At 44.0% G+C, this 18,062-nt stretch overlaps 1 protein-coding gene across 6 annotated transcripts in view; it reads left to right on the plus strand.

Annotated features, from left to right (window-relative positions):
* The window catches only part of CHCHD6 (coiled-coil-helix-coiled-coil-helix domain containing 6), a 294,049-nt gene that overhangs the window by 9,164 nt on the left and 266,823 nt on the right, over window positions 1-18,062 (plus strand). For 5 of the 6 annotated variants that reach the window (XM_084840184.1, XM_084840181.1, XM_084840186.1 and 2 more), the window contains 2 exons: window positions 6,825-6,894; window positions 7,747-7,891. In XM_084840184.1, coding sequence (XP_084696310.1) covers window positions 6,825-6,894; window positions 7,747-7,891 — 215 coding nt within the window. Of the gene's footprint in view, window positions 1-6,824; window positions 6,895-7,571; window positions 7,667-7,746; window positions 7,892-18,062 lie in introns of all 6 variants that reach the window. The other variant, XM_084840185.1, reaches the window with a different exon arrangement.

Here is an 18,062-nt window from a genome sequence, read left to right on the forward strand (position 1 = left end):
TTTCTGCCCAGCGCTCCAGTCTATCCCGATCACTTTGAATTTTGTTTCTGTCTTCCAAAGTATTAGCTATCCCGCCCAATTTTGTGTCATCTGCAAATGTGATCAGCATTCCCTGCACCTCCTCCTCCAAGTCATTCATAAAAATGTTGAAGAGCACTGGGTCCAGGACTGAGCTCTGCGGTACCCCACTCGTTACCTCTCCCCAGTTTGAGAAGGTCCCATTGATAAGCACTCTTTGAGTCCGATTCTGCAGCCAACTGTGGATCCACCGGATCGTTGTTTCATCTAGCCCACTTTGAGCTAGTTTGCTCATCAGGATATCATGAGGCACTTTGTCGAAAGCTTTGCTGAAGTCGAGGTATATGATGTCTACAGCATTCCCACGGTCTACAAGGGAGGTTACTTGATCAAAAAATGAGATCAGATTTGTCTGGCAGGACTTGTTTTTGACAAATCCATGTTGGCTTCGAGTAATCACGGCATTGTTGTCAAGGTGCTTCCAGATGGATTCCTTTATCATCTGCTCCAGAATTTTCCCAGCGTTTGATGTCAGACTGACTGGTCTGTAGTTCCCAGGTTCCTCCTTTTTACCCTTTTTGAAGATAGGGACAGCATTAGCCCTCCTCCAGTCATGTGGCACTTCCCCCGTCCTCCATGATTTCTCAAAGAGAATAGACAGCGGTTCTGAGAGTTCTTCTGCCAGTTCCTTTATTACTCTAGGATGCAGTTCATCTGGTCCTGGAGATTTGAACTCATTCAAAGTAATGAGGTGTTCCTTGGCCATATGCCTATCGATCTCAAGCTGCAATCCTGCCCCTTCAGCCTGTACTTCGCCTTTGCCAGGGGGGTCATAGACCCTTTTTTGGGAGAAGACTGAGCCAAAGTAAGAATTGAGCACCTCTGCCTTTTCTTTGTCATCTGTTATCGTTTTGCCATCCTTATTTAATAGCTGAACCACCATTTCTTTCCTCTGCCTTTTACTATGCACGTAGCTGAAGAAAGCCTTTTTGTTGTTTTTAGCATCCCTTGCTAACCTCAGCTCATTCTCAGCTTTAGCCTTCCTGATGCCATCCCTGCAATTCTGTGCTATCTGCCTGTGCTCTTCCTTTGTTACTTGGCCTTCTTTCCACTTCCTATATGTGTCCTTTTTTGTTTTCAGGTCATCCCTAAGCTTTTTGTGAAGCCACACTGGCTTCTTCTGTTGTCTTCCACCTTTTCTTCTTGTTGGAATTGTTTGTGATTGTGCCTTGAGAATTTCCATTTTTAAAAGCTCCCACCCATCTTGGACTCCTTTTCTTGTGAGCGTCGCTTGCCATGGGACCTTACTGATCATTGTTCTGAGTTTATTAAAATCAGCTTTCCTAAAATCCAGGGTACGCGTTTGACTACACTCAGCTTTTGCTTCCCTTAGAACCAAGAACTCAAGTACAACATGGTCGCTTCCCTCCAGAGTTCCTGTAACTGCTACTTTATCCACTAAGTCATCTCTGTTGGTTAGGATCAAGTCAAGGATAGCCGATCCTCTAGTTCCTTCCTCTATTTTCTGCAGGAGGAAGTTATCTGCCACACAAGTCAGGAATTTCCTGGAGGGGCCATGTTTTGCAGAATTTGTCTCCCAACAAATATCGGGGAAATTGAAGTCCCCCATTACTACTACATCATGCTTCCTTAAAACATTGGCTATTTGCTTTTCAAAAGTTTCATCCTCATCTTCTCCTTGACTGGGTGGCCGGTAGTAGACTCCAACCACCAGGTTCCTTTTATTCTTTGCTCCATTTATTTCAACCCAGATGCTCTCGATGGGGCTACCAAGCTCCTCCTCCTGTATTTCTGTGCAGAGATATGTATTTTTCCCATACAGTGCAACCCCACCTCCCTTTCTGTTCCTCCTGTTCTTTTTGAACAAGTTATATCCTTCAATTGCTGTATTCCAGTCATGAGAGTCATCCCACCAAGTCTCAATTATACCTATCAGGTCATAATTTCACTCTTGTATTAAGAGTTCAAGTTCGTTCTGTTTGTGTCCCATACTCTGGGCATTAGTATATAGGCATCGAAGACCATGTGCTTCATAGTCTGGCTTTCTTCCTACATGTGTCTGAAGACTATTATTGGGCATGATCAGAGCTGTTCTCTCCATTGCAGTGCATGCGCCTACGTCCATTGTTACCCCCAACATTACATCTCCCTTCCCCGTAGGAGTCCGTTTAAAGCCCTCCTGATGAAGTTCTTCATGCTGTGGCCAAACACATTCTTCCCATTCTTTGTGAGGTGCAACCCGTCCCTAGCCAATAGCTCATCTTGCAGGAAGTATAGCCTGTGGTTTCAGAATCCAAATCTCTCTCGTCGGCACCACCTTCGTAGCCAGTCATTCACCCGGAGTATTTTTCGTTCCCTTTCTATCCCTCTTCTAACTACTGGGAGGATGGATGAGAAAACTATCTGGGCCCCAAAGTTCATGAGTTTCCTTCCCAAAGCTTCAAAGTCTGACGTGATCTCTTCGTAGCTCCGCTTGGCGGTATCATTTGTTCCTACATGGATGAGAAGAAAGGGATACCTGTCAGTGGGCTTTATGAGTGCAGGCAACCTTTCAGTCACGTCTCTAATCTGTCCTCCCGCGAGACAACATACCTGGCGAGTCCACGGGTCTTCGCGACATACTTGGGTCTCGATCCCACGCAGCAAGGCGTCTCCCACTACTACCACTCTTCTCTTCTTCTTCTTGTAGGCCTGGGTTTCATCGCCTCTGTTTGACTGACCTTCAGCCTCTTGCTCACTTTCATGCAGGTTCCCCTGTGATTCTTCCTCTGCAGGCAGTCCTCCAGTCTCATCCGCAAGTACCTGGAATCGGTTCCACAGCTCCACTGCTTCCACTGGTGCAGAGTGGTGTCTAGTTCTTCTTCTCTAACTGTCACCCTTTTCCAAGGAGTATCCTCTACTCCATTTTTCTTCACCTCAGCATTTCCTACTACCTCATCTTGCTGTTGCTCTTCAAGCTTCTGGTCTTCCCTTTGCTGCTGTAGTTCCCCCATTCTGTCCAAGAACTCTTCGTGTTCTCTTATTCCCCGGAGAGTCGACAGTTGCCGCTCCAGTCCACTTACTTTTTCTTCCAGCAGCATGATCAACTTGCACTTGTTGCAGGTGTAGGCCATGTTGTTCTCAGGCAAGAAAACAAACATTGCACACACCTTGCAGGTCACCACCACTGGAGAGTCTTGTCCTTCCATAGCCTCTTTTCCCTTTTTGTGTCTAGCTTTGTGATTGTTCTAGACTAGCCTGTGCCTGCTCCTCTACTCAGTAGAGGTTAAAAGTAGAGTCCCACTGGTGTGAAAGTGTGTGTTTCAAGACAAATACATGGAAAAAAGTTAGTTAAAAAAATTAAAAATAAAAATAATAAAAAAAAGTTAGGGGCCTCCCCCTTGACCTCCCCTGCCGAACTCCCCTAGCCAACTCCTGTTTGCTCCCCCTGTCCGCTCGCTCTGTTCGCCTGCTCTTTGGGAGCTTGCCTGCTTCTGTAGTCCCTGGACCACCTGGAGCAGCTTGCTCTGCTCTGCTCTGCTCTGCTCTGCTCAGCTGGGAGGCGGGAAACAGACTGAAGCTTCCCGCCCAGTCAGCTGCTGGGAGTACTCAGGCCACACCCCTCCAATTCAGTTGGAGCTCTCAGAAGCACCTGGTGAGTTCATAGCCAATCAGAAGGATAAAGGGCAGCCCCCTGGGCTTCCTGCAGCCCACTTACCTCTTAATCTCTGTCTCCTTTGTCTCTTCAACCACTGCAACTCCCCTGGCCAACTCCTGTTTGCTCCCCCTGTTTGCTCGCTCTGTTTGCTCGCTCTCTGGGAGCTTGCCTGCTTCTGTAGTCCCTGGACCAGCTGGAGCAGCTTGCTCTTATCTGCTCTGCTCTGTTCAGCTGGGAGGTGGGAAACAAGACTATGAAATGGACTATGAGTGCTACTCCATTTCTTCTAAGGGATTCTTGCCCACAGTAGTAGATATGATGGTCACCTGAACTAAATTCGCCCATGCCTGCCCATTTTAGTTCGCTGATTCCCAAGATGTCAATGTTCAATCTTGCCATCTCATGTTTGACCACCTCCAGCTTACCTTGATTCATTGATCTGACATTCTAGGTTCCTAAACAATGTTGTTCTTTACAGCATCGGACTTTCTTTCGCCACCAGACACATCCACAGCTGAGTGTCCTTTTGGCTTTGGCCCAGCCGCTTCACTCTTTCTGGCGCTACTTGGAAATTCCCTGTGCTCTTCCCAAGTAGTATATTGGACACCTTCCGACCTGAGGGTCTCATCTTCCAGCGTCATCTCTTTTAGCCCTGTGATACGTTCCATGGGGTTTTCTTGGCAAGAATACTGGAGTGGGTTGCCATTTCCTTCTCCAGTGGACCACATTTTGTCAGAACTCTCCACCATGACCTGTCCGTCTTGGGTGGCCCTGTATGGCATAGCTTATGGCTTCAGTGAGTTATGCAAGCCCCTTCATCACAACAAGGCAGTGAATGATACTAATATGGCCTTACACTGAATGTCCTCAATATTACTTGTTTTGGAAGGACAAACCAAGGTATGGTCATTTACACAGGAGAGCTTCAGGGTTCTTTTTTATCTGGACCAGAGTTGTAGTTGTTGTTGTTATTATTATTATAATATTTATTTGTATCCCGCCTCTTTCCCAATACTGGGACTCAAGGTGGCTTTACAACATTTGTTGTTTTAAAATGCTGTTTTAATGTTTTAATAGAATTTTAATTATATTGTTTAATTTATATTTTAACTTTTGTATATTTTCATGTGTTTTAATTGTGTATGTTTTAATTTTTGTAAGCTGCCTTGTGTCCCAGTACTGGGAAAAAGGCGGGGTATAAATAAATAAATAAATAAATATAATAATAACCACCACACCAACATTAAAACTTGTACAGTTAAAACCTATAAATAGAAGTATACAAAAGTTAAAAATATAATTAAATCATCAATAATATTAAAATTGTAAAAAATATCAAGATATTAAAAGACAACAAGAAATATAACCATAGTATCTATCCGTCATATTCTCATAGGTCCAGACTAGCTATCCCCAAAGGCCTGCCAGAACAAAAAAGTTTTTACATGCCTGCGAAAGCATATCAAGGAGGGTATCACTCTTGCCTCCCTGGGAAGGGAGTTCCAGAGCCTTGGGGCAGCCACTGAGAAGGCCCTCTCCTACGTTTCCACCAGATGTGCCTGTGATGGTGGCAGGACCGTGAGAAGGGCCTCCCCTGGAGAGCTCAGAGTTTTATGTAATCCAACACTTTCCTTTTCTCGGTAGTACAAGAAGGGGAACCAAATTGATTAAGGGGCTGGAGCAACTCCCATTAGGAAAAAAAGGGAGAAAGGGGGCAGTACATGATAGAGGTGTATAAAATTATGGCTGGCCACTGGGAACAGAATGCTGGACTCGCTTATTTATTTATTTATTTATTTATTTATTACATTTCTGTACTGCTCAAAAGCTGAAGCTTTCTTTGGTCTGAACCAGCATGACAGCTCTTGTGTTCTTATAAGCCAGGACAGTAAATACTGCTTCATAGTTTTGAGGAGAGAGAGAGAGAGACCAAGACATCTAACCTGTTGGTCTTCAGCTGGTGGGTTGGGACCCCAGACTGAGTTTGAAGGGTAGCCTAAGGTAGATCAACCCATGGACATATCCACTGTGTTGTTTTGGATTTTTTAAAAAGCAACTTTTTTTTTTTAAAGAGTACAAGTCAGAAAGATGGGGGCAGGGAGGGCATGGTGGGAGAGAAGGAGAAAGAGGTGGGGCAGGGCAACAGAGAGAAGCAGAAAGATGGACATATATAGTAAATAAATTAAAAGTGGGTCTCATGAAGAAGAGTGTAGTTGAGGGCAGGTCTGAGGCTTGAAAACATTGAAGACTACTGATGTACCCTGTCGGCCATCTTTTCTCTACACCTTGGAATACCAACAGGATCCCTCTTTGTATGTTCAAAAGACTACTGTAATATACTATGCAGCATTTAGGGGAAAGCTGCTATAACAGTGCAAAGTGTTATTTATGACTGGTGTCATTTTGGAAGAATGGCTGTGAGTTGCCTGCTGTGAGTTGCTGCTTCTTGGTGCTTGGGGAAGTACCATAAGCACATAGTGTGGTCCTGGGTGTTCAGAAGTTCACAAACCAATTCCAGATGTTACCAGTGAGGAAGGAGGGGAGGTATTGTGATGGAGCTCAGCTGTTTTGTTCTCTGGTTAATGGCTCGTTGAGAAGAACGGTCTCTTGTGGTTTGCTTACCTAAGTCAGCTGATTCTTGATTTCTTCTGTAGTGCCCATATGTGCATTCTTGGCTCATCTGTCAATTGTTCCTTCGGGACCCTTAATCTTGTTTTAAGGGATCCAGTGTGATTTGTGGGTTAGTGAATCAGTTCCTGACTGCCAGAAACTTGTGCTCCACGATAAAGAAAACATGGGTAAAAATAAGTGTTTTGGCTTTTCTTCCGAATGTATGTTTGTGGGGTTTCCAAACTTTGTAACAGCCTCTCTGTTGTGAGGATGAACTCTGCACAGCCCCCATCCATATTATGTAATGTTGAAGACACACTCATACTTTCAGAAGAAATGTATTCAGCCTTGATGTTAGATTTCATTGAAACTTCTGTTGCTGAGTTTTTATCCTGTTATAGATTACTCTCTAATATAACTCAGCAGCGTGCTGAGATTTTGCTGCTCTACCCTTTTAAACCTCTTATATTCTCATTAATAAAAGAGATGGGAAACTTTTTCTTCCACAATAATTATTTTCTTCTTTACTTTTCTCCAGGGATCTGTCCACCGATGGCAGAGAGCTTGGGCCGAAAGCCCTCCGAGGCAGAGGAGGATCTGTACAAGAGGTGTGATATTTTCATATCATAGGATCGCTATCTAGATTGCTCTGTTCTTCTGAGGCCACACATGCTGCTCTTTTGTGGCTGGTGTTTTTCGCGATAAAGGGCCATAGCATAGTGAACTGGATACTGTAGCTGTGAAGTTGTTGGCATGCCTTCAGTGGCTTCTGTGCTGCCACACCAAGGACATGGTTGTCGAATCTTTTTCAGCCCAAGGGCTGAATTCAATTCCAGAGGTGCTGTTGGGGGCCGCATTCCAGTGATGGGCAAGGTCAAAGGCAAAGAGTGAGGCCCCTAAATACCCCCAAATAAGCGTATTTCAGCTTAAAGCTGTCACTGCGAGTAACTAATCCTTAGAAGTGGCTTGTCGACCTTTTAGAATGGGGAAAAAACTGCAAAAGCTGAGAAAAGGGGGCGTGGCTATATGGGGAAACGCTGGAGAGCCAGTTTAGGACCCCAGATGGGCTGGATTTGGCATTCAACACTCCTGCTTTAGGACAATGAAAGTGTTTCTCAGTCCTATCATTATTAGCTACGGAGGTACTCTGGCATGTATAATCTGTAATATGATGTATTGCTTATTTTATTCTCCTTGGGAGGTCATTAAACAGCTGAATATTACAATAATTGGTTATCACCTCAGTTATAAATTGGTCACCTTCTGATTGGATTTTTCATTGCAGAATTATTTCAAAGTCCATGGTGCTCCAGAAATTACAGGGATGACCCAGTGTCATGAATCGGTTACCGTGCCAAGTAGATCACAACTCTGCCTGGTGTGAGTCTCGCCAAGACAGCTGGCAACTTAATTTGGGAGCCTGTAGCCAAATGGCTGCTGATCATTTTCTTCCCCTACAGGTATGAACAAGAGCAGGCCATGGTCCAAGAGGAGCTGCTCCGACTGGCCAAAAGGGAGAAGGAGGCAGTCAGTGAGAGTCTGAATGTGACCCTCCAGCAGGAGAGGAGTAGCGTCTTTGAAGAGAAGCAGAAAGCAGCCCAGCTGGTGAGTACCACAAAACACCACTGCATTGTCCTCCTACTCTTCTTCTCCCACCCTCCCTGGGGTAGGATTTGGTAAAGATCTGTTGCTTACATGATTTTAGCACAGCACCAGCGGAGTAAGATCAGATGCCTCAAATGGGATCTATTTCAACATCTGTCCCTGAAACTAGTTCTGTGGTTTTCCCCACGCCCATCCTTTCCTTTGCAGCCCATTTCTGTGTTAGTCCTCCCCATTCCTGTCTCATGCTTTCCCTGTGGCATTCTTCTTCAGTGGCAGCAGGGATACTTGTTCATATGTCCAGTCCTTCCAGTGCAAGGGCTGGCTGCATTTATACTAACAACACTGTCTATACAACTGGTCTTCTGAACTGTTTACCTGCTATTTCTGTTGCTAGTTTCTGTGCTCAGCTTATATGGGGATGGCATATAAATGGGTCAGATGCCAAGTGTAACCTTTTCTGCTGGCAAGATTCTGTGTGGTGGAGGCTGAGGCCAATTATTGTGGTGGTTTGTACCGACAGCAACTCACTTTTGACATACGCACGCCCTGTGTATGGTGTTATTTTTCCTAATATGATCCCTGCAAGGCAAATAGCTTCCTTTTAATTTTTCCCTATGGTGCTGCAGTGCCATAGACTGTAATAATAGTGTTTGATATGTGTACTATTAAGATTTCACGTTGCTTTTCTGTGGTTGAAGAAGTGGGTGGGTCCTTTCAGGAAAGCTTCTAAAAAACTGGACTGGGTAGGTTCATGGTTGTATGATCTAAATTTGGAAGGAAAGCTGAAGAAGAAATAAAAAATTAAAAAAATTAAAAACTACTGACTGACAGGCAAGGTTAATTTCCTTAGTAGAAGCTTCACTATAGGGCTGTCATCGATTAAAGAAATCTTACAGCACAATCATAAGAACATAAGAAGAACTGTGCAAAGTCCATCTGCTCCAGCATTCTGTTCACACAGTGACCAACCAGCTGCCCATGGGAAACCCACAGCAGGATATGAAGTTAACAGCACCCTCCTGCCCATGTTCCCAGGTGACTGGTGTAGATAAGCATACTGCCTCTGATACTGTAGATAGCATACAGCCATCAGGACTAGTCAGCACTGATAGCCTTCTCCTCCATGAATTTGTCCAGTACTCTTTTGAAGCCATCCAGATTGGTGGCCATACTACATCTGTGGTAGCAAATTCCATAGTTTAACTATGCGCTGTGTGAAGAAGTACTTCCTTTTGTATGTCCTGAATCCCCCACCAGTCAACTTCATGGGATGCCCCTGGGTTCTTGTATTATGAGAGAGGGAGAAAAATGTCTCCCTATCCACTTTCTATGAACTTGAGCACACTCCGGGAGAGAGCGGAGGACAGGAAGGCCTGGCGTGCTATGGTCCATGGGGTCACAAAGAGTCGGACACGACTTAAAGACTGAACAACAACAACAATCCACTTTCTCCATACCATGCATAATTTTGAACACCTCTATCATGTCTCCCCTTACTCACCTATTTTCTAAGCTAAAGAGTCTCAGATGTTGTAACCTTTCCTCATAGAGAAGTTGCTCCAGCCCCTTGATCATAGTTGCCCTTTTCTGCACTTTTTCCAACTCTACAATATCCTTTTTTAGGTGCAGTGACAAGAACGGTACACGGTGTTCCAAGTGTGGTCACACCACAGAGTTGTATAAGGGGAGTATGACCTTGGCAGTTTTATTTTCGATTTCTTTCCCAATTATGCCTAACATGGAATTTGTCTTTTTCACAGCAGCCGCACATTGGGTTGACATTTTCATTGAGCAGTCCATCACAACCCCCAAATCTTTCTTGGTCAGTCACTGCTAGCTCAGATCTCAACAGCTTATACGTGAAGATGGGATTTTTTTTATCACAACGTGTATCACTTCACAGTTGCTTACACTGAACTGCATGTGCCAATGGATGCCCATTCTCCCAGTTTGGAGAGCTCACAATCCCATTTTGTTTTAACCACCCTAAATAGTTTGGTGTCATCAGCAAACTTGGCCACCTCATTGCTCACTCCTAATCCCAGATCATTTATGAAAACAGGCTGAAAAGCATTGGTCCCACTACAGATCCCTCTGGGACTCCATAGTTTACACCCCTCCATTGGGAGAATTTACTGTTTATTCCTACTCTCTACTGTCTGTTCTTTAACCAGTTACTGATCCATAAGGGGGCCCTCCTCTTATTCCATGACTGTTAAGTTTGCTCAGGAGTCTTTAGTGAGGGCCTTTTGGAAGTCCAAGTAAACATTGTTTATCAGATCACCCCCATCCATATGTTTATGACACTCTCAAAGAACTCTTAAGAGGTTAGTGAGACAGGACTTATCTTTGCAGAAGCCATGTTGATTCTTCTTCAGCAGGGCTTCTCCTTCTATATGCTTACTAATTTTATCTTTAATAATGCTTTCAACCAATTTATCCAGAACAGATGTGAAGCTAACTGGCTTGTAATTTCCTGGAACCCCCCTGGATCCCTTTTTAAAAATTGGTGTTACATTGGCCATTCTCCAGTCCTCTGGTACAGAGGCTGATCTTAGGGACATGTTACATATTTTTGTTAGAAGATCAACAGTTTCATATTTGAGTTCTTTAAGAAATCTAGGATGGTTACTGTCTGGGCCCAGTTATTTAATAACTTTCATTTGTCAGTAAGGTTGAGAACGTCCTCTTTTATCACCACAGTTTGCTTCAGTTCCTCAGACTCCTTTCCTGAAAGACTCCTGAAAACATCAGTTCAGGCGCAGGTATCTTCTGTAGTGAAAATAGCTGAAAATAATTCATTGAGCTTCTCCACGGTCCAACTGCTTCCCTAGTTTTCCTGTTTCTGATGTATTTAGGGTGCAATCCTATGTGTTACCCTCACAAGACAGAAGTCTCCGAACTTCTCACAAGACCTTCTGGGCTGAAATTGGCAGGGTGGGAGGAGCATCAGAGGTGATCTTTGCCTCCCCATCTTCCTGTTGCTATATTTTTCACTAGATGGGCTTTTTTGCCCATCTAATGATGGCGCTTTAGAGGAGGAGGAAAGGAGGCTGGAAGAGGCTCAGGATAGCTCATATCCTGGCCTCTCTGATCTTTTCACCTCCCCACCCACTGGAACACTCCCTTTTCTCCCTCTTTGAGGTTGATATTTTTACTTTGGTGGCCAGCCAGTGTGGTTCTTTCCACACTGACTGCAAGGGGGTGGGAGTGGGGGTGGGGGTGGATCTCAGATTCCCCCTTCCGAGGCCAGAGGTCAGAGCACAATCTCTGACTTCAGGGGGAAGGAATTCTACTATCCTATGGCCCCTCAGACAATGTCTAGGCAACATAGTATTCCTCCCTTAAATAATTCTTTATTGTTGGCTTTGATGTTGTTAGCAATATGCTCCTCAAAATGCTTTTTTGCATTGCTTATTGTCTGCTTGCATTTCCATTGAGCAAGTTTGTGCTCCTTTTTGTTCTCCTCACATGGGCAAGATTTCCATTTTTCTGAAGCAAGACTTCTTTTCTCTAATAGCTTCCGTGACAGTGCTCATTAACCATGCTGGTGACCTCTTAGACTTGGTGCTGTCTTTCCTAACCTGTAGTATATGTTTTAGCTGAGCTTGGTTTTGAGTAACCTCCAAGCATTTGAAGGGATTTAGGGAGCAATCCTGTGGCCGCTAGATAGTGGCTAGACTGTCATAGACTATCTTGTTTTCCGGGAACCGATCTTGGAGCCCATGCTGTGAGGTCGGTTCCTGGAGAACCAACCTCCCCCTGCTTCCGCGCTGCCTCGGAGGCAGCACAGAACAGCCCTGTCCTCCGCGCTTGCAAGAGGAGCACGGAGTGCCTGAAAAGGGGGTGTGCCTGGGGGCATTCCTGGGCGGGAAGGGCAGAAATGCCTGTACGACACATAAGGAGGAGGATCATGTACGCTGCCTTGAGTTCCTTGGAGGAAAAAAGGCGGGATATAAATGCAATAAATAAATAAATAAATAAAAATCCAATGTGTCATACAGCAGCCTCCTCCCCTGCTCTGCCCCCCTGTGGCTAGTCAGCTGCAGTCGGCTGTCTAGCCAAAAATGCAGGGCAGGAGAAGCGCGGAGGGAACGATCCCCTCCGTGCTTCTCCTGCCCTGCACTGGATAGGCGGTCACCTCCAAGTTCAGAGGTGGCTGCCTATCTGGATAGGATTGCGCCCTTAACCCTCTTTCCTCCCCCTTTTCACTTCTTTTTTACCAGTTCCCTCATTTTAAAGAAGTTTTCTCTTTTGAAGTCAAATGTGACTGTGTTGGACTTCCTTGGCGGTTTTCCACTTAAATATATACTCGGTCTGGCGGCACTGTGGTCATTGTTTCCAAACTGGTTCAACAACACTCACATCTTGTATTAGGTCCTGAGCAGCATCATTTAGGATTAAATCCAGGTTTGCCTCCCCTCTGGTTGGTTTCATGACCAACTGTTCTAGGTCACAGTTGTGCAGGGTGTTAAGAATTTAACCTCTTTGTTGTGATTGAAACAAGCATTTATCCAGTCAATGCAGGGGTAATTGAAGTCAACTATTATTACAACATTTCCTCGTTTGATGCCTCCTTGATTTCATTTTCCATCTCAAGATCACCCTGAGCATTCTGCTTTGGGGATAATAGCATGTTCGTAATACTCAATTATTTTTGAAAACGTATATTGTCATCCACTGCGCTTCTGTGGAGGAGTCTGCCCTGTTTAAGTTTTCTAGTCTGCTTGACACTGTCCTCTTTGATGAACAAAGCAACACCTCCCCCAGTATGCCCTTCCCTGTCCTTCCTATAGAGTTTATATCCAGAGATGACCACGCCCCACTGGTTCTGTCCATTCCACTAGGTTTCTGTTATGCCTGCTATATCTAGGTTCTCCTTTAAAATCAGGCATTCCAACTCTCCCATTTTAGCTTGGCAGCTTCTAGCATTAACATCGAAACACCTATACAGATGTCCCTCCCCAGGTGTCTCTGGTGTGTGCATCTTCTGCACTTAGGCCTCTTTGACTGACTATTGAGTTTCACCATATACTCATTGCCTATTTCCTCCTCATTTCCATTTGGGCAATCATAAACATCTAGAGATGATTCAGCATAAACCGGATGCTTCCCAGCTCCTGTTGGCTTTCCCTCAGGGTTCAGTTTAAAGGCTGCATGTTAACCTGGAAGTAAGGTCCATTAAGTTCCAGGGGGCTTACTTCCAGGTACATTGGTATAGGATTACAGCCTAAGCTGATTAATCAGTAGAGTTCTGATCAATTAATTTATACTTTCTCTGTTCTTTAAATGATATAAATTTGTTTTTAAATGATATAAATTGTATCTGTATTCCTCATCAGGTATCATAATAATATTTCTGCCAGTCTTTTGCATGGGAAGACATGCCTTTTAAGATTGTATTTGCCGTCTGTGGTTTGTATTGGTACATGTATTAAAAATAATAATTAAAATCTGCCTGTTTTAACTGAGGACATCTTTTTTTAGTCTGTCGAAATGTTTTAAATTAATTAACCAATTCAATGTTACAGCCTTACTTCACAGTCCTTCCCTGATGAATATTACTTTTAAAAAATAAGACTTTAAATAGGAAAAAGGCACTCTTTATCATGCCTGCCCTGCCTAATATGACAAGGAAGGAGCAGAGACAGCAAAGAGTGCTCGTATTCCAGGAAATGTCAGGCAGGTGCAGTTAGGAGAGAGACTAGAGTTGAAGAGCAATATAGAAGGAAAAAGGGAAGTTAATGTTTGAAGCATTGAAAGGTGGGTGAGACATCATTCCTAGCAGCTTCAACTATAACTCTATTACCCCTAGGGAGGTGATAATTCCTTTTTTGTGTGAAATGTAATTATCAGGCTGTTGTAGGGGGAAAAATCAGTGCATTATTGCCAAATTCACAGTGTGAACTTGCCTCAGAGTTGGCTCTCAGGTTACATTTAAATGACCAAGGAGTGCTCCTGCTTGCCTCTCATCTGTGGAAAGTTCTCTTCAAGAAGAAAACACACACCTACCTCTGAGAAGTTTATGAGACCTGCTGAGCCATTTCAAGAACCTCTGTAATACCCATGTTTTCCTTGGAGTTAGACTGACTTCTAAATCCTATCTGTGTTAACACTGTAAGGGTGCAGTCCTATGCCTGTTTAGACATTAAAAAAAAAAAGTCCTACAACTCCCAGGGTCCCTCAGGCAGACAGGCTGGTTGAGGAATGCTGGTAGTTGTAGGAGTTATTTCTGTCTAAATAGGATTGCAGCGTAGGAGGGTTTTAGAAGAGTGGCAAGTATAAGCCCTTCCGAGTCATCTTCTTACATCAGCCTTGGGGGGAAAAGTTAAGTAGTACTAGGAAGATGCAGAGAAATGCAGCCTTGTGGCAACATACCCTTCAACATCTGGTGGAAGAACCAAGGTACAAGTAAGTACCTTGGTTCTTCCAAGGTATTTACTGCAAAACATGGCCCCTCCAGGAAATTCCTGACTTGTGTGGCGGATAACTTCCTCCTACAGAAAGTAGAGGAAGGAACTAGAGGATCGGCTATCCTTGACTTGATCCTAACAGAGATGACTTAGTGGATAAAGTAGCAGTTACAGGAACTCTGGGGGAAAGTGACCATGTTGCACTTGAGTTCTTGGTTCTAAGGGAAGCAAAAGCTGAGTGTAGTCAAACGCGTACCCTGAATTTTAGGAAAGCTGATTTTAATAAACTCAGAACAATGATCAGTAAGGTCCCATGGCAAGCGACGCTCACGAGAAAAGGAGTCCAAGATGGGTGGGAGCTTTTAAAAAAGGAAATTCTGAAGGCACAATCACAAACAATTCCAACAAGAAAAAAAGGTGGAAGACAACAGAAGAAGCCAATGTGGCTTCACAAAAAGCTTAGGGATGACCTGAAAACAAAAAAGGACACATATAGGAAGTGGAAAGAAGGCCAAGTAACAAAGGAAGAGTACAGGCAGATAGCATAGAATTGCAGGGATGGCGTCAGGAAGGCTAAAGCTGAGAATGAGCTGAGGTTAGCAAGGGATGCTAAAAACAACAAAAAGGCTTTCTTCAGCTACGTGCATAGTAAAAGGCAGAGGAAAGAAATGGTTGTCCAGCTATTAAATAAGGATGGCAAAACGATAACAGATGACAAAGAAAAGGCAGAGGTGCTCAATTCCTACTTTGGCTCAATCTTCTCCCAAAAGAGGGTCTATGACCCCCCAGGCAAAGGCGAAGTACAGGCTGAAGGGGCAGGATTGCAGCTTGAGATCGATAGGCATATGGTCAAGGAACACCTCATTACTTTGAATGAGTTCAAATCTCCAGGGCCAGATGAACTGCATCCTAGAGTAATAAAGGAACTGGCAGAAGAACTCTCAGAACCGCTGTCTATTCTCTTTGAGAAATCATAGAGGACGGGGGAAGTGCCAGATGACTGGAGGAGGGCTAACGCTGTCCCTATCTTCAAAAAGGGTAAAAAGGAGGAACCTGGGAACTACAGACCAGTCAGTCTGACATCAATCCCTGGGAAAATTCTGGAGCAGATGATAAAGGAATCCATCTGGAAGCACCTTGACAACAATGCCGTGATTACTCGAAGCCAACATGGATTTGTCAAAAACAAGTCCTGCCAGACAAATCTGATCTCATTTTTTGATCAAGTAACCTCCCTTGTAGACCGTGGGAATGCTGTAGACATCATATACCTCGACTTCAGCAAAGCTTTCGACAAAGTGCCCCATGATATCCTGATGAGCAAACTAGCTCAAAGTGGGCTAGATGAAACAATGATCCGGTGGATCCACAGTTGGCTACAGAATCGGACTCAAAGAGTGCTTATCAATGGGACCTTCTCAAACTGGGGAGAGGTAACGAGTGGGGTACCGCAGGGCTCAGTCCTGGGCCCAGTGCTCTTCAACATTTTTATTAATGACTTGGAGGAGGAGGTGCAGGGAATGCTGATCAGATTTGCAGATGACACAAAATTGGGCGGGATAGCTAGTACTTTGGAAGACAGAAACAGAATTCAAAGTGATCTGGATAGACTGGAGCACTGGGCAGCAAACAACAGAATGACATTTAATAGGGATAAATGCCAAGTTCTGCACCTAGGAAAAAGAAACCAAATGCACAGTTACCAGATGGGGGATACGTGGCTCAACCACAGTACAAGAGAGAAGGATCTTGGAATTGTTGTCGATCACAAGCTGAATATGAGCCAACAATGTGATGTGGCTGCAAAAATGGCAAATGCTCTTTTGGGCTGCATTCATAGAAGCATAGCTTCCAAATCCCAGGAAGTACGAGTTCCCCTCTACTCAGCACTGGTTAGGCCTCATCTGGAGTACTGTGTCCAGTTCTGGGCACCACACTTGAAGAAGGATGCAGACAAACTGGAGAGGGTTCAGAGGAGGGCAACAAAGATGATCAGGGGAATGGAAACAAAGCCCTATGAAGAGAGACTGAAAGAACTGGGCATGTTTAGCCTTGAGAAGAGAAGACTGAGGGGAGATATGATAGCGCTCTTCAAGTACTTGAAAGGTTGTCACAGGGAAGAAGGCCAGGATCTCTCCTTGATCATCCCAGAGTGCAGGACATGGAATCATGGGCTCAAGTTACAGGAAGCCAGATTCCGTCTGAACATCAGGAAAAACGTCCTGACTGTCAGAGCAATACGGCAATGGAACCAATTACTGGGGAGGTGGTGGGCTCTCCCACACTGGAGGCCTTCGAGATGAGGCTGGACAGCCATTTGTCAGGGATGCTCTGACTTGGATTCCTGCATTGAGCAGTGGGTTGGACTCGATGGCCTTGTAGGCCCCTTCCAACCCTACTATTCTATGATTCTATGATTCTATAAGTGAACTATGGGTTTGCAGTATGAAAGTCAACAAACCAAACAGGCAAGCTATGGTGGCTTTTAGCATATTTTCCCAAATAATTTTCAAAAATTTCACTACAAAATATAAACTTTCTTCCAGCCCCAGAATGCCCAGTTCTTCACACTTGAGTTGTACATTTGTATAATTGTAAATATGAACACTTTTAGAATTTCAAGAGTCAGTACTCAGTAGCACGTAGTAACAATAAGAGTAGTTAGTGTTTATTATGTAGTGCTTTTGAGTGTTGAAAGTGCTTCACATACATTCTCTTGGGATGCTGTTGCAGTTTTTAAGCAAGGTGGTAGAGCTGACTGGTAAACTCTTGTAGGCGATCGAAGTTCAGCTCATACCACCTATCACAACTGATAGTAAGAGAAGAGTATTCTAGTTAATAAAGTAGAGGTTAGGAGAATATGGTAACAATGTAACATTGTATTGTAGCGTGCTCTATTGTAAGCCCCTTAGGGAAGGGAAACCACCCTCTTATTCTCTGTAATTGTTGATGCTATATAAATAAATATTGATGATAAATTCTACAGTCATCTAAATGTTACTGTAATGTCCAGGTACAAATCTTGAATTTCAGAGGTGGTTAATCAGCTCATTCCTCTCTTGGGTAACCCAGAGAACTTAAACCACACATGTGTACTTTGAGCCAGACATGTGGTGGCTACAAAGTGAAAATCCACTTGCTTGCGGATGTTGGAAAGTACATTAAATTAATCTGTATTAACTAGAGAATTATCTGTAATCTAAACTGAATGGTATAGATTTAACTGTTCCTAATACAGGCTTTAACTTAATTCAGAAAAAAGTGTTTTTAATCCTTATTAAACAGTGTCCATGAATGCTTTTTTGTATGGATGCTGTTAGTAAGTAACGCTGAAATTAATGAAAACTGGATGCATACATTATTCAGACAAACTAACGCTAATGTTATTCAAACCTCATTCAAACAGCCTACAGTCATTCATTAGGGTGATTGCTGTGGCTGGGCAATAGCTTTTCATGACAATAGCTTTCCAGAGGCTTGTTGGAACTGGTATTATAGAGATGTCAATGCATGGAGGGAGTGGGCTGTCGGTGCCTGGGGGCGGGGAGGTGTCAGTGCCTGCAAGGGTGGGGATGGGGACAGGACGATACCACATTCTCAGATGTTTACAGTGGTTCAGGTTGTACCCTGTAGAAGCTGAAGGAAGCCCACAGAAGAATGGTCAAAATGGCAGTATATATTTTGGCAGGGCTCTCACAGTGCCTATTTGGTAGTATGCATGATAAGTGGCTTAATTTCCCTTGCCTCACCCCAGTGCT

This window comes from Heloderma suspectum, chromosome 2 (assembly GCF_057233095.1).
Source record: "Heloderma suspectum isolate Gila_16-S chromosome 2, 16-S_ref, whole genome shotgun sequence".
NCBI lineage: Eukaryota > Metazoa > Chordata > Lepidosauria > Squamata > Helodermatidae > Heloderma > Heloderma suspectum.